The sequence below is a fragment of the Emydura macquarii genome, unplaced genomic scaffold (genome assembly GCF_026122565.2).
Source record: "Emydura macquarii macquarii isolate MOO-44397 ecotype Brisbane River unplaced genomic scaffold, CSIRO-AGI_Emac_v2 contig_1390, whole genome shotgun sequence".
Taxonomy (NCBI): Eukaryota; Metazoa; Chordata; order Testudines; family Chelidae; genus Emydura; species Emydura macquarii.
Genome location: NW_027131527.1, coordinates 17,397,863 through 17,412,937, shown reverse-complemented (window position 1 = coordinate 17,412,937; position 15,075 = coordinate 17,397,863). Strand labels below are relative to the sequence as shown.

The window sequence follows — 15,075 nt, the reverse complement described above, 5'->3', positions numbered from 1 at the left end:
CAGTTTTCCACTCAGTAAAGAGAGCCAGCAGCTTTGCCTCATAGCCCCAGACCCAGAGAGTGGAAAAACAGGAACTGAGGAAGACATCCAGGCTTCAATTAACTCCTGGTAAGCCCAGGGATAGGGGATGTGCTAGAGTCTGTGGACAGGAAGGGTGTGCTTCAGTGGCTCTGCAACATATAGCACTGCAGCGATTCTGGAAGCACTGCTGCACAAAGGAAGCTGGAGGCAGACTGGCCTAAGGAACTGTTTAATATTAGGCCAGAGAGTGCTCTGGCCCCCAAAGCAACCCAGAATCATATGGGTTCAAAACATGTTAGCTGCTGCCCTATGCTGAGAATTCTGTACTGTGCCTTTTAGGGTATGTTTACCCAGCAAAGAAAAGCCCATGGCTGGCCCATACCACCCAACTCAGGCTTGCTGGACTTGGTCTGCAGAGCTGTTTCATTGCTGTGTAGACTTCCAGGATTGGGCTGGAGCCCAGGCTCTAGGACCCTGCGAGGTGGGACGGTCTCAGAGCTCAGTCTAATCCCATGCTCTCATCTGCATGGAGGTCACAAGAAAGTAATGGCTCTGCAGAGTCTACTTCTGCTGCAACCTGAGATACGGGTAGACCATGAAAAAGTGTAAAAGGGGTGGCCTTACACCTCCATACTTGCTTTTGTGGCTACATACGGCTGCTGATAATCTAGCCCAGTGGCTCTCAAACATTACTGGTTCACGTACCATTCTCTTAAAAAAAAAATGTTGTGAAGTGAATGGATGGAATATCAGCTCATGTACCACATTTTGAGAACTGTCAACTTATAATTAAGCAGCATGCTTTGAGAATGAACATAGATGTTAAATTATATTTCCCACTCTTTTGTAAATTAGTATCATTAGTTAAAATAAAGCAGTCTCCATAAAAATGGATATAAGAACAGAAAAATATTGACAAAATCTCAGATCAATAAAAGGCTATATAGAAAATACACAAAAATAGAAAAAAATATTAGACGTAAAAAAGTAAGAAACTATACTGAAAGAAACACCACAAAATGTTTATTTAACAACGATAATCACATTTTTCATTGGGGCCTCCCCTTGTGCACACTCAAGTTTGCATGAAAACACACACACATGCACACCTCTGCTTTTACATTTTTCCAGCACCAAAATCTGCATGAAAAGTTTACAGAAGAATTGGTCAAATAATATGTGGTAAATTATTTATTCTACAAATGGAAGGCCACTTTTAAATAAATTATTTGCCTAATATTTTTTCCAATCTAAACTATGAGAATTTCACAAAATTTGTAAATTATTATTTTTTTATTTTTAAACTATGATTTGTTTTACCAATTCTAATACCTACTGAACAAGCACAGGTGATTTCATGCATAATACTCATTCAGACCACTGGAGGCTAGGGGCTGAAAATCAGGCCCATATAATCAGTTTATTTTACCTTCACTCTGGCCCAGATTCTCCTCTAAACTTGGACTATTTTACATGGCTCTGGCCATGGACATCAACCCTAAAACTCTGATGGCATGGAGATGGTGTAGGGATATGACATGGCCTTCCCTACATCTCAGTAGTCTTCAGCTGCCTTACAAGTATCTTGCGGCTATTAGCAGTTGGAATAACTTGCATCAGCTTCTAAGAAGGTCTAAATTATGCTAGAGGACTGGCCCAGCAAAGGAATGAATAAGCACAAGGACAGCTTGAAGCCTTTTTACATAATTCCTGCTAAATTGTGCTGTTCACTGCTTAGCTGAAGTTGATGAGCTGGGTGTCATTAGAATCAGCGATGCAAATCTGCAACTATTCACTTCCTGAAGAAAGAACAAATCCTTTTATCTAAGCCCTCAGCTCTTCAGCTCAATCACCAACTGAGCTTTCCTCCTTCCACTCCAAGCAACACACTCACCAGGAAATCATCTAGAATATGCATCCTATAAATTCACTTGACAACTGACATGCAACCAGCATAACAGTCTCTAGCACATGCAACACGTGGAATCAACTAGAAAAGTGTCTGCGTTAATTGGGTTTAATTTAATAAAATTAGCAAACATCCATAACCTAATATTGAATATTCAGTTAAAGTAGAAATGTCTGCCCAGTCATTTGATGGAATTCCTAGGTTTGGTTGGATATATTCCAAATAACAATGAAAACGCACAGTGTACTCCCTAAAAATTATCAGCTAGCAGTCACATGAATGCAGTAAAATTATCCTAATATACATCCAGGAGACACAACACAGGACAAAGAGGTAGGTAAAGAGCTAAATTGATTTATGGTAACAATTGTTGACCTGGCCTCTAAATAGGACTCAAATCAAGACAAAGTAGAATCTGACAGTCCAGCAATAGACTGGAAGTATGACAAAAGAATGCCATATTCAATAGGGTGGAATGCTGCTGAAAGGTCCAACAGAACTATGATGAAGAATTTGAAATGGCAGAAATCTATAATTCACTCTCTCACTTGACCAAAGCAATTTCTCTGCTCTGGTAAACTATAAAACCTGATTGGAATGTTTCATGTAAGCCAAACTGAATAAGCATTTTGCATCTTGATTATATGACTGTTACAATCATGTAAGAATAAAAACAAATTAGAAACCAAACAAAAATTAGACTCGTCTATGGCTGTTGAGAAAGGTTTCTTCAGAAAATAAATGACTGAAGCTTGTTTAATATTAGACGGAATAAAAATCAGATACCCAGGAAAACCTCACTATACCTAAATTAGCACTGCCACGAGAGGTAAACACTTCTTTGTCAGCCAAACAGAAAACAGATCCGAAAGCATATATTACTCTTAAACCTTGTATCACAACTACAATATCAGATAAGGAATCCTTATAAATGTTACACAAAGTTCCTGGAGAGCAAGTGCCAGAGACAGAGGAGAGTAATTAGGAAGTTGACTCAATACAGTTTACTTGCAATGTCTGGAGATTACTTATGAAATAATCACAGACTTTATTGCAGATGTACATAGAAGGCTACTTACCATTCGAATGCACTTTTTATTCCTTTTAAGGCATATTCAAGGGAAGACGTTATTGTATAGTCCTTTCAAATTAAAATGTTATATTTCTATGGCAGATTACCTAGGACCACTGGCTTTGTGTTTAATTTATTTTTCAGTTGTTTTTCAGCTATAGTTTGTTTTTAACTTCAGACATAAAGTGGACAAAATGGACGTAAATTGATATGTAATGAAAGACCTATAGTGACTAAATGTTCTACAGTAATTTTGTACCAGGAAATCAGGACCTGGATGTAATTCAGTAGTTTAATATATGTTAAAATATACTTAAATTGCAATATAAGTCCCCACCCTCTGCATTGGTTCTGCCATCACAGACCCCTATATATTATTGTCACTTGCATGACAGCAATTTGCACAAAATTACAGTGCATCATGTCTATTACATAGATTACTCAAATTTGAAAGTACATTTTGTAGAATTATAATGATCCTTGAAAATGGTTATAGAAATACTACATTTTTTTGTGAAAAAATGTACCATCTATGGAAGTAATCCATTAAGCTGAGTTTGATGTGAGTTTTGTGTGTATTAACTGCAGGAACAGGACAACACGTCTGGAGTATCCCCAACGTTTCTTTAATTATAGTTACACAAACTCAGCACAACTGTTATGATGGCACAACCTTGTGTTTTAATCCACTAGATAATACTCTTAGCAGGATTTTCAAAAGTCATAAAACCACTCAAATGAACCACAGATTAGTGCAATAAGAACTCCAATTTAACAGAATTCTAGAGTGGGATTTTTGAAGGTGCCTAAAGTGACTATGAAAGTCAGTGTAACTTGTGTTCCTAAATCCCATAAGCACTTTTGAAAACCCCATCCCTTGTCTTTATTGGTTATTGAAGAACAATAGCTACAGAATAAAGAGTGTCCGAGATGAGATTGTATTAAAAAAAACAAAGTATTTGAAATTGGGGAGAGAAAAATAAAGCAAGATGTCAAAGATAATTTGATTTTGAAAAAAAAATAAATACTTTTGATATTTTCAGGAATCAAACTGGAGCAGTTATTGAAAGCTGGAATGAGTGTTGACACTTTCAAGGAATTGGCTCACTTGCAATTTGCTGGACTAGCATTAGTAATTCATGGCAGTTTGGGGAATTTATAGCAGTCAGAACTTTGGTAATTTTCATTGCATTAGTAATGTAAAGCTGGTCTTGAGTAATACATTATTTCAGTAACCTGCCTACTATATTAAAAACTTAAAACTTTTTTAGAAAACTGTATACTTCTATAGTAACAAAACTTACCAAAGATCTGACCCCTGGAGACTCCCCAAATTAGTAAAGTGCTGCAACTGAGTTCCTTGCAACACTGTCACCACCCATTTCAATTTCCAGTACTACATGAGAGTTGCTAGTAGGAAATTTTTTTTTTTAATTCTCTGCCAGAAGAAGGAGTCTCCCCCAACCTCATCTCCCCGAGCAGGGAGGAATCATCTGCAACAGCTGTGACTTTTAAGGGATATGAGTGTTACAGCAGAAGGACCTCTGCTACCTTCCACTTCTATCACTGCTGGAAGAAACAGAGAAGAAACAGAAGCTGTTTTTCTCTCTTGTGTTTTTGGGGACTGGGTTGCGAGAGGGAATGAGCCAAGCAGGACGACCAGCCCCTTGTGCAGTGGTGAAACCACTATGGTTTTTGGACGTGGGGGAGTAGATGAGGTGTAAGTGGGGCTGAATGAAAAAGTGTGCCATTAAAAAGGCAGTAATAATGGCCAGTTATAGGGGAAGTTGGGGATATTATTATAATATAGCATTACCATTATTAGATTGTTTAAAAATATAACAAGCAATAAGCCAAGCTGTTGCCCAACTAGCATGGCATCATGTGGACACAAGGAGAGTCCAACCTGCCTCTTTATGCCTTTGGACTGTCAATCTGTATCACAAGTAGCAGCACTGGAAGATAACCAGGCTTTACAAAGTCATGGTGTTCCACTGCCACTGCAGATGGTGAAAAGGTGTGGGACAGAAGGAGCCAAGTGGTTGAAGCCTTGGCTAGACCCAATGCAGTACTGTCTCCTGGAGATTGTGACTTTGAGCTGCTCTGGAACTGTACAACTGTACTTCCTCTTGCTCGGGGCTCGGGGCAAAGCCATGATTCAGCCTAATACATACAACTACTACTACTACTGATAAACTGAACTAAGAAGAATGTGTCAATCAGCATCCTGATCATTTCACTTACATATTGTATCCCTCTGTCTTTTAGATTGTAAACTCTTTGTTTTTCTTTTTTACTTGAAAAAATGCATTTATTTTGCCTTCTTTTTTTTACAGTTACTTTCAGTACTTAAAGTGTAATTTTTCAGAGAAATTACGACTCATTTTTCCTATTTCTATTCTCTAGAAAATTATAGGATTCTAAAAACTCTACAAAACGTTACAGCCTGCTAGTGGGGACACTCTTCAAAATTGCTGACCCACTGAACTCTACTGTAGTACCTCTTAGAATTAACTCTTTTCACCATCTTTTTGAGCTGAAGTAGAAGTTAATGGGAACCACATGATGCATCTTTAGTCCAGTTTTGAGACTGCTATAAGGGACATCCTTTTCATCATATTATACCACTTACAATGCAAAATAAATATAATCTGTATATTTTTAAAGAAGAATGGAATCCATGGAATATTCAAATACATTATCACACTAACTTTACTAACAATAGAGGAGTGTGTCTAGTAGAGCAGACTATTGTTATCTCTGATTAATACTCCTCCTCCAACAATGATCAACACAGGCCATTATAAACCTAATCAGTTGTGCAGTGTTGGTGTTGGCATGAAGTGGATTATTTTCTTATTCCCATAACCATAACGTGACTTTGGTGGATATGAAACTGCTATGTAAAAATCTAAGAATATTAATCTGTAATAATTTTATGAATACGTTATGTGACCTGGTCAATGAGACCTATATAGCAAATGAGTTATTAGTTATTGAATTATTAGACTTTCCTATATGAATGCATTTGTCTAGATAAGTGGGTGAGGGTGGGTTGAAAAATACAAGTGAAAAGGCAATGTAGTAACACTGATCCTGGCACTAGCATCTGCTGCAGAAACATAGAATTCTGTCCTGGAACAAGAAACAGCTGTGGAGAGAGCAGCTCAAGATGAGGAGGGGAATTGTAATCCACCTGAAGGGGGCAGTTGGAAAAAGCTGAGTTGGAAAAAAGCAGTTGGAAAAGAGGAGGAGAGAAGGAAAAGGATTTAGATGCTGAGCTGGTGGATAACCAGAGCTGGGATAGGAGGTGAGGGATAAAATGAAAGAAAAAGAGAAGAATAAAAGTAGGAGACTGATAAGGGAGAAGGAGGAAAATAGGAAAGGTTTCAGGTCAGGAGAAGCAGAAAAAAACAGAGCTGGGTATGTGAGCAGATGATATTAGAGGGAAATAAAATCTGCAGCTGTAGCAGAGAGAGACTATCAAGGGAAAACATGGAAAGGAAATATAATTGGTGAAAAAGGGAGTTAATCAAAAACCTGTGTTACAGGAAAACAGATCCTGAGAGCAGTAAACGACAAAGGACCTACAGTAAATGAACAGTGAGAATGTATGTTTGAACATCTATTCATGTGATATATTTCACAGGTGCGTAATGGACGAACGAGGGCCAGGAGGTGAAAAAAACTGACTTGTGGATAAACTCTGTGAAAAGAGGTACAGCCACAGGAACATTGAATCTAAGAAGTACTTCAAGCCAAAGAGAAGCGAAGAATAGGACGGCAAGAGTGGAGCTGGGTTTATATCCATTTTTCTTTGAAGTGACAACATAGCATATTGTTGAGTAATCTCGTTCTTTTTAACGATGCATTTGGTATTAGCTGCACAGAGCAAGGAAGATAGCATGTACAGCTAACAAAGGTTAACGTGTTGGCAATTTATAGTTTATTATTATAAGTAGTAAGTACTTGGTAGCATTCTATATTATTTATCCTCCTGGTACAATTTTTAGGTTTCTCTCTCATAAAGTCCAAAAAATTTAAAATGATCCTATTTATCTTGGTTTGCCTCTGTCTCTCCTCACTGTTAGCGTAGCATAGCCAAATCACTGCAGCAACACAAAGGCTCTAGATAAGCAGCCTCCTAATGAACATGTGGGGGGCAATTCCAAGGCAATGGCTGAGTTATCAAAAGTGAAGATTAGTTCCAGGTTCCCGCCTAAAGTTACAAAACTGTTTCGCAAAGTTTGGGAACATACAGATCAAATAGAAATTAAAGAATTGAAAACAGTCTCTGTAGAGCAAGGCAGGGTGAGATGCAAGTGAGCTGTTCATAGGAAGAACAGTCAGACATGGAAGATAAAGACAGGTCCTGTGGGAGTGCCTGAAAGCAATTGCAGCTTTCCCTGGTTTCCAAGACTAAGTTCCAAGGCAAGAAAGACACACACATAAATCTATTGTTTTAATATCTGGTTTCTTTGAAATTCTTTATTTAGAAACAAACAATATTCTACTTGATGGTTGGTATCACTGATCATAGGTCTGGAGGAAACAAAACCACAGTATTAAATCTAAGCCAGGCTTGCTGAGGTAATCATGGTTTACACCTGAGGACCACAACGCAAGGCCCAATTTGAGAGTGGTAGAAGCACATGATTCTACCCTGAAGGAGACAAGGGTTGGAAGCCTGAGAGAGGGGGCTCACTCGAAGAAACCAGAGGTATAATTAGTCCAGTAACTGTGATTATCATCAGCTTTTTCCCTGAAATAGAATTCTCCAATGTTTTCTTCCATGGTAATCTACTTTTGGACTAGCATAAAATTTAGAGATTTATCATGCAACCTAAATTTGTGTGAGATAATGTAATGGCTACTTACCAAATACTTACCACGTAAGAGAGTTGGTCAGGAATTTTCTGACCAATTGTTCTTTGGCTGGAAAATGCCTATTTTTCAGGTTTTAACAAAAATTTTGTCAGGGAGGGATGTCTGTGGGTCTTTTTGTCCACCGCAATTGTTCAGGAACTTGCCTGGGATATGAAAGACCCACATTCAAGTACCTGCTCTAACTGATTTGGAGCAAGGACCTGAATGTGGGTCTCCTACATTCCAGGCAAGTGCTCTAATCACGAGGCCACAGAATCTGCCTCTGGCCCAAAAAATACTTATTTTGAATGAATGCATAATTATTTATACAAACTGGAACAGCTCCAACAGGAGACAGTGTGAAAGAAACACACTGACTTGGGAGCCTAATGTTAGGACACCTGCCTGGGTGTGGGAGAGCCACTGAAAACGATTTTATTTTTTCTTTGTATTTTGTTTCTTTTACAATATCAACCTCAAGCTTTCAGTCACCAAACAGCAGCAGTATGATGAGCAGACATCTTCACTGAACTACATGCAATGAGAGATTTATTTTTCCAAAATGATTAATTGATTGCAATACAATGGACAGTTGGCAGCTTTCAGTGATAATTCACATTAGATTAGGGCCACACTGTTCTGGGATCCTTCCAAACAGAGCACATATAGGGTCAAACAAACAAAAATGCATACATGTAAAATGGAGTCATATGGATAAAGGTCTTTTAAAAGCTTAAACACAAAACATCCTTCCCTGTATGACTCTGGTTTATCATATTCCAGTAGAAATGCATAACAGTAACTTTGTTTTTAAAGTAACTTCTTACATGGTGAGTGAATGCAAAAAAGTGCAAGGCACTGGACCAACTAGTCCTCATGCGGTAGAAATATCTATCACAAATAATTTGTATAATGTGCTATAATGGCAACTTTATCCTTTTTTCCTCTCTTCACGGTAAAATAATGATCATCATGGGGGAACTAAATTAAAATACTGATCATGTGTAAAATCACTGAACTTATGAATTTTTCATGAGTGATTATTTTTCACCATTATCTTGAAAAAAACAAACAAAACATAATCCCAGTATTTAGCATCAAAGTTTACATAGCTTCTTTGTCAAAAACAGCTTCCTTCTGAATTGTTTTTATTAAGCCTTGTAGGTAATTATCAGTTTGAAACTGCTTTTCATTTCTGCCATATTTTTAATTCATTTTGTTCAGTTTTCAGCAAATGTTTGTGCACGCAGGTTTTTATTCACACATATGTTGTAGAATGGTATCTCTTTATGCCAAAACCCACATGACTCATTTAATGCATATACATTCAAGGGTATTTGTGCATAATGAATGGTTTTTGCTACTCACACAGAAAGTGCTCATAACTACTTATAAAATTTTAGTACCAGTTAGGGAGCAGAGACAATACCAAGTTATGATGACCATTCAAAGGATAGCTGAAGACATAAGGCAATGATCTGGCAAATCCTTATGCATGTGAATAACTTTATTCATATGAGTAGTTCTACTGAAGTATAAATGTTATGACTCAAGGGACTGAAGTGCATACTACTTATTTGTAAGAACCGGCCTACAGGCAAAGCAAATAGTCAACTTGAAAATGGAAATGTGTATAAAGTATACAAATGTGAATAAATCTGTAAAACGCAATGTGTTCTCAAATACTTTGAAAAACTCAAGATAACATGTTTACCAAAAAAACCAAAACCAACTCCCCTCTTGCTGCCCTTTCCCTCTCCTCCTGGCTTAAGTGCAAATTGGTCTTTACTTTGGTGCACTGAAGACTATGTTGGAAGTGCAAGTGTGGTGGGGATGGGGGAGTTCTTGGTCCCACTTGCAGGCTAGGGGGCTCTGTAGAGAAGTATATGGGAGCCATCAGTTTGCAGCCAGGCCGCCTAAGTAAGGTGCGGTGAGATGCTCTCTCAAAACGGAGAGGCACAACCTGCTTCGTGTCTCTCTGTTTTGGGGTTCTTGTGAATTATCATTCTGAATTCTAAAAAATAAAGTTATGTTACATTGCACCTTCCAGAATAGTATTTGTTTTTTATCTAAGTTGTGTGTGAATATTCTGTGAACATAACATGGACAAGAAAAGATTTAACTGCACTGTAAATTTTGTTAAGCAACAGTCTATGGTCCCAAGGTTCTGCAAAAATCATTATTCTAACAAGAAGTAACATTGATGTCAATGGAACAATATACAAAAATGTTAAAAAAGGTATGTACTTAAGTCCTTAAATCACTAAAGCAAGTCACCATTTGCCTCAATTTATCACTATTGTGAAAGACTATCTACCAACAAAAACAAATGTGCAATTAGGGTCCTAGCAAAGTACCCATTTAACTCCCACTGACTTTAGTTGGATTGAACCCTTCATGAAGGGTTCATATCAATGGGTATGAGTTATATACAGAAAGCAAGATTTAGTTTTTGACTGAAAACTGAAATTCTGATTTAGCATAAAACACTTATGCTCAAAATCCTCTTTATATAGAAAGTGGGGCACATACCATATAATAAAAGGTTATTAAAATTTAACAACTATAGATGGATAAATACAATTTAAAAAGTATATAACTTTAAAATTATTACATTTGTTCCATTCAAAACTTTCGTACCTTTACTCTCTGAATTTTATTTGCAAAAATTGACGTTCAGCTTGCTTTGAATGATTTAATCTTTTAAAAAGTAACCTGAACACATTCAAAGTGGAAATCAATATTTTTTCAAGAATTCCATTTTCAAAAGCAACTAAGTTGATATTGCTGAAACACTGCATACATTAAAAAAAAAAAAAAAGAAAAGAAAAAAGACCTCACAAGCAAAGCAATCACATATCACTCACTTTTGGATTAAAACAACAATATGTTAAATTTCAGTCCAAGGGGCTATTCCAACCATAACTATAGTGGATAATGCTGGATAATGTTGTAATGATCAGAACTTTCTGACTCACTGAATTATGAAGATTTTAAAATAATTCCTTTATTTCATCAGCTGAGCAATCATTTGTTAAAATATCCTTTTCAGACTTGCAGTCTGCGAAGTGCGAGAGGCTGATTTGCTCATCAGTAAAGACAGACAAGCTTGATTTGAACAACAGCTACAAAACTCAGAAAGTAAAGTAAAGTATATTTAGAGAGGAAAAAATGCATGAAAGTTTAGGAAAGAGAATGTCAATAGATCATAAACAAACATACAGAAAAAGGCATAATACAAATTTAATGGATTTCCTGCCACTGAAAACGAAATGCTTTTTACAGCAGGTGTGTTTGTATATCAATACTGTAGATTCAGTAATGTGCCAATTCTAACAGGTGATATTTTCTTAAATGAAAAAGGAAATACAGTATCTATTTTTCACAATGGAGAGCTATAATGATGGGTATATTTTAAACATGAGTGAAGATTAAGATATGTAACCCCCATTAGTGTTAGAGAATTTTTCAGCTAAAATCCCATGTACCCAGAAGAATAAAGCTAAAAAATGCAAACAATATGAAGAAGTTAGAAAAAGGGATTTGCAAATATCAGAATATTCCAGATCAGCTTTTACTGAAAGAAAAGGATCAGATCTTGGTCCTAGATAGATAGATATGGCCTCTTTGTATGTAGAAGCAAAGGGGTCAGGACTGCTCTAAATTATAGCTGTGATGTAAAACCCCCTTAAAAGTACTATTATGCCAGGTAGAGACTGGTGTGTAGTGAGAAAATGCCTCCTCTGCCCCCAACGTCTCTTTATGACTAGAGGCCAGAAAGAGGTGGCATAGAGTCAACAGTGGTCCGAGTCATTTTGCCATCCAAGGTGGAAACTGTTTTAGGAATCCATTCCCCTCTCCCATCTAAGCAAACAAACAAATGCTGGCACAGCAATTTGACGTTTCCTGCCCACCCAGCCCTAGAACTGGCCCTGCTTAGAGCTGTCTAGGCTGGCTCTGTCAGCTGAGGATTCTCTCATATCAGGTGACTATTCATATGTCTATCTAATGCACTTTTACAACGTTTGTAAGGAAGAACAAAAAATACACTTAAAATTGTATAGTCATAAGAATCATGGAGCTTCATTCAAATTTGATGTATGGAAGAGCCATTATGCTTTAAGTAAACAGGGACAAGGTAATCACCATAATATTTTCCGTAATCTTCAACTTTGGAAAATGTTACGTCCATCTTTAGAGTTTGGTGGTTTTTGATAATAGTACAAATACAACTAATTTTAAGGTCCAATTTGCTGTAAATCAATAGAATTGCTCTAGCTTAATACCACTGTAACAGAGCAAAACTGCATCAGGTTTTTTAAAAAGAAGCTGCAAAAGGAAACAGAAATAATTATTTTATTCTAAGAATTTGAAACACCAAAGGAGAGCATTAAATCATGGATGCGTGCTTTCGGATTAACTACATTCTGCATTCATTAAGATTATCTGCCATTATCTCGCAGTGTGGGGTAGAAGACTAAAATTGGATTATCAGAACTAATGTTCTGATTTCAGAACTAAGAAACAGTTTTATTGGACTAAAATTGGATTATCAGAACTAATATTTTGATTCAAAACTAAGAAACAGTTTTAAATGTTCATTTTTTATTCCCCACCAAAATTAATTAATTCTGGGGATGATTCTTTAAAGAACCTTACAAATTTTCCTTTTAAAATTCTCCCTAATATTTTTTTCTGCCAATACAATTATTTTTAGCTTTAAACATATCAAACAATGAATTAAATTACCCATTGTGAATTGAAAATGTATGACAAATAAGAGTGATTACTGTGAGTAAAGCAAGTGCTGGGGAGGGTTATTAAATAAACGATCCCAAAAAAGAACAATTATTAATGGTGTTGACTATAAGAGACAGATTACAGGAAAGATAAACAAAACTAGTTTTCAAAAAGAACAAATATGTTAGTTTTGTACTGTGTGCATGTGCTGAAAAGAAGAACTTCACTTACTGAGTCATTAGGATTGTACTGGATGACATATTCTATTTGTCCATTGGGACCATCATCTATGTCTGTGGCACCATTGTTCCCAGAGAATCCTGTAAAAATGGTGGTTCCAACTGGCGTTAACTACAACAAAAAAGAAAGAATATACATACTTCAAAAACACTTAGAAAAAAAAAATAAAGAAAGGCTGCCATTCTCTTTTCCAACTTTATTGTGCCTAGAAGCTCACAACAATATAGGGATAAGTTATAGACCCAATACTTTCAGTCTCTGGTCTAGTTCATGTTATTTCCCTGTTAAGAATTAAAGTCATAAATGGGGTGGACATTCCATAACTTCCATGTATCAAGACAGTAATCTCTTTGTTGTCATACTTTTGACTTAAAGGCCAACAAGCCTTGGAAATGAAGAGAAAAAAAGAAAGGATAAGGAAGGGCAAAAGTGAAGATAAGTAATTGACTCCCTCTTCAGATTGGGGAATGTAAACAAAGATGCCCATTGAAACAATCAAATATACATTTATTGTATAGTGCACTTCATGAAATGTCGAAGGTACAATGAAAGATAAGAGTGATATATATGCATGTAAAAACAGAATATCTATCTTCATTAGACTAAATAGATACAAGAAAAAGAGTGATTTTAGTATTCAGACTAAACAAATACTCTGAAATCCAACAGTTCTCGCTACTGTGGTACGAAAGCAATGACAATGTTTTTGCTACATTTTGCTTGAGGCAATTTTACACCCCCTAAGTTTTGTTTTGAAAATACTGTTTTCCAAAACATCCTGGTAGAGACGAACAGTTAGGGTGACTTTCTGGTCCCACTGAAGTCAATGGCAAAACTCTCATTGATTTCAGAGGGGTCAGAATGTCATCCATGATGTTCTGAAAACAAAAACAAAACAAATGAACGAAAAACCTAATTTGGACTGTAAATATGAGAACAAAGTTATTTCAGTTTAGAAATTAACCACCACTAACTGTACTATTGGACCAATTTCTGCTCTCTTGCAAAACTCTAGAAAACAGGATATGTCTGGAGGACACCACATGGAGTCATGGGAACAGAATTCCCCATTCAGGGAAGAGAGCATCCATGTAGGTATTAGCTGTAGTAGTAGCTGCTGCCCCACACTCCCATTACACAGGGGGTTATAACCACTGGATTTACAATCATGGACCCACTGGCCATCCCCGTCTCTTCCCCCAAACTCCCCATCTATGCTGTTGTTAAGACAAAGATGAGCTGCCACAAAGTAATGCTCCTTGGAACGTAGGGTCCAACACAATACGAGTTTTATTGCTTTTCAGACTTTGTGTACAAGAAAAGAGGAAAGAAATTGTCCCACAGAGTTTACTAAAAAAACCAAACATTTCTGTAATAAATGCAGAATATAATGGCCCTGCATTGCCATATTACATAGTTAATAACACACAACAAATAACTAATAACTGCCAACTCCCATTGTTTTCTCCTGTATCCTTGGCTCAGAAATTGAGTGGTCTTGGTTTGATTTTTAAAACTTATTATTTAGGGAGTTTAGATTTCTCTTATCAATATTTTCAGAGCTAACAATAATGAAACTCTGGAATAAAACTGACTGCCTTGCAGAGTCTTGTTTAACATAAGAGAGTGTAGTGTATACTTTTCTTAATACCAAACTGCATTATTACCAAACTTAAACCATAACTATATATATTTTTGCTAACAACTTGATTTGCCTGTCAGTGTCCTAGGCAGTAAAAATACTATCCATGAACATACAAATTGTGTATCCATGTTACTATTCAGTTACTTCAGTTCCTATTAATTGATTTCCTAAGTCAGTGTCCATGGAGGGAGGACATGGATCAGCATTTTTGTCACACTCCTTGTCAGTACCCAGCCCAAGCCAGGGAAGCTAATGATCCGACCAGAGGACCAAATTTGATGATGAATCCTGGTCATGTGACACCCGAGGCACTTTGCACATATGCTAAGAAGTCTATTCAGAGTTCATAACCCTATGATCTGCACGCAAGACTTAAATCTCTGTTGCAAGAGCAAATTTAAAAGAAATTAGGAAAACAATTATCTCAGAAACTTGGATGAAATTGTATAAAATCAGAACTAAATGCCATAAACCAAGTTAGATATTTTACTGTTTTACTATTAAGGACAGTATTTTTCAGGGTTCTTTCCTTTAAAAAAAAACAGGCTAAAGAAATAAAGCAAAGTAATCAAAAGAGACTTC

At 36.6% G+C, this 15,075-nt stretch overlaps 1 protein-coding gene across 1 annotated transcript in view; it reads right to left on the bottom strand.

The window, feature by feature from the left end:
- Positions 1-15,075, bottom strand: part of PCDH15 (protocadherin related 15) — a 714,631-nt gene that overhangs the window by 417,151 nt on the left and 282,405 nt on the right. Inside the window, exon 7 of the mRNA XM_067552760.1 lies at positions 12,840-12,959. Within this exon, the coding sequence (XP_067408861.1) occupies positions 12,840-12,959 (120 nt within the window). The remainder of the gene's footprint in view (positions 1-12,839; positions 12,960-15,075) is intronic.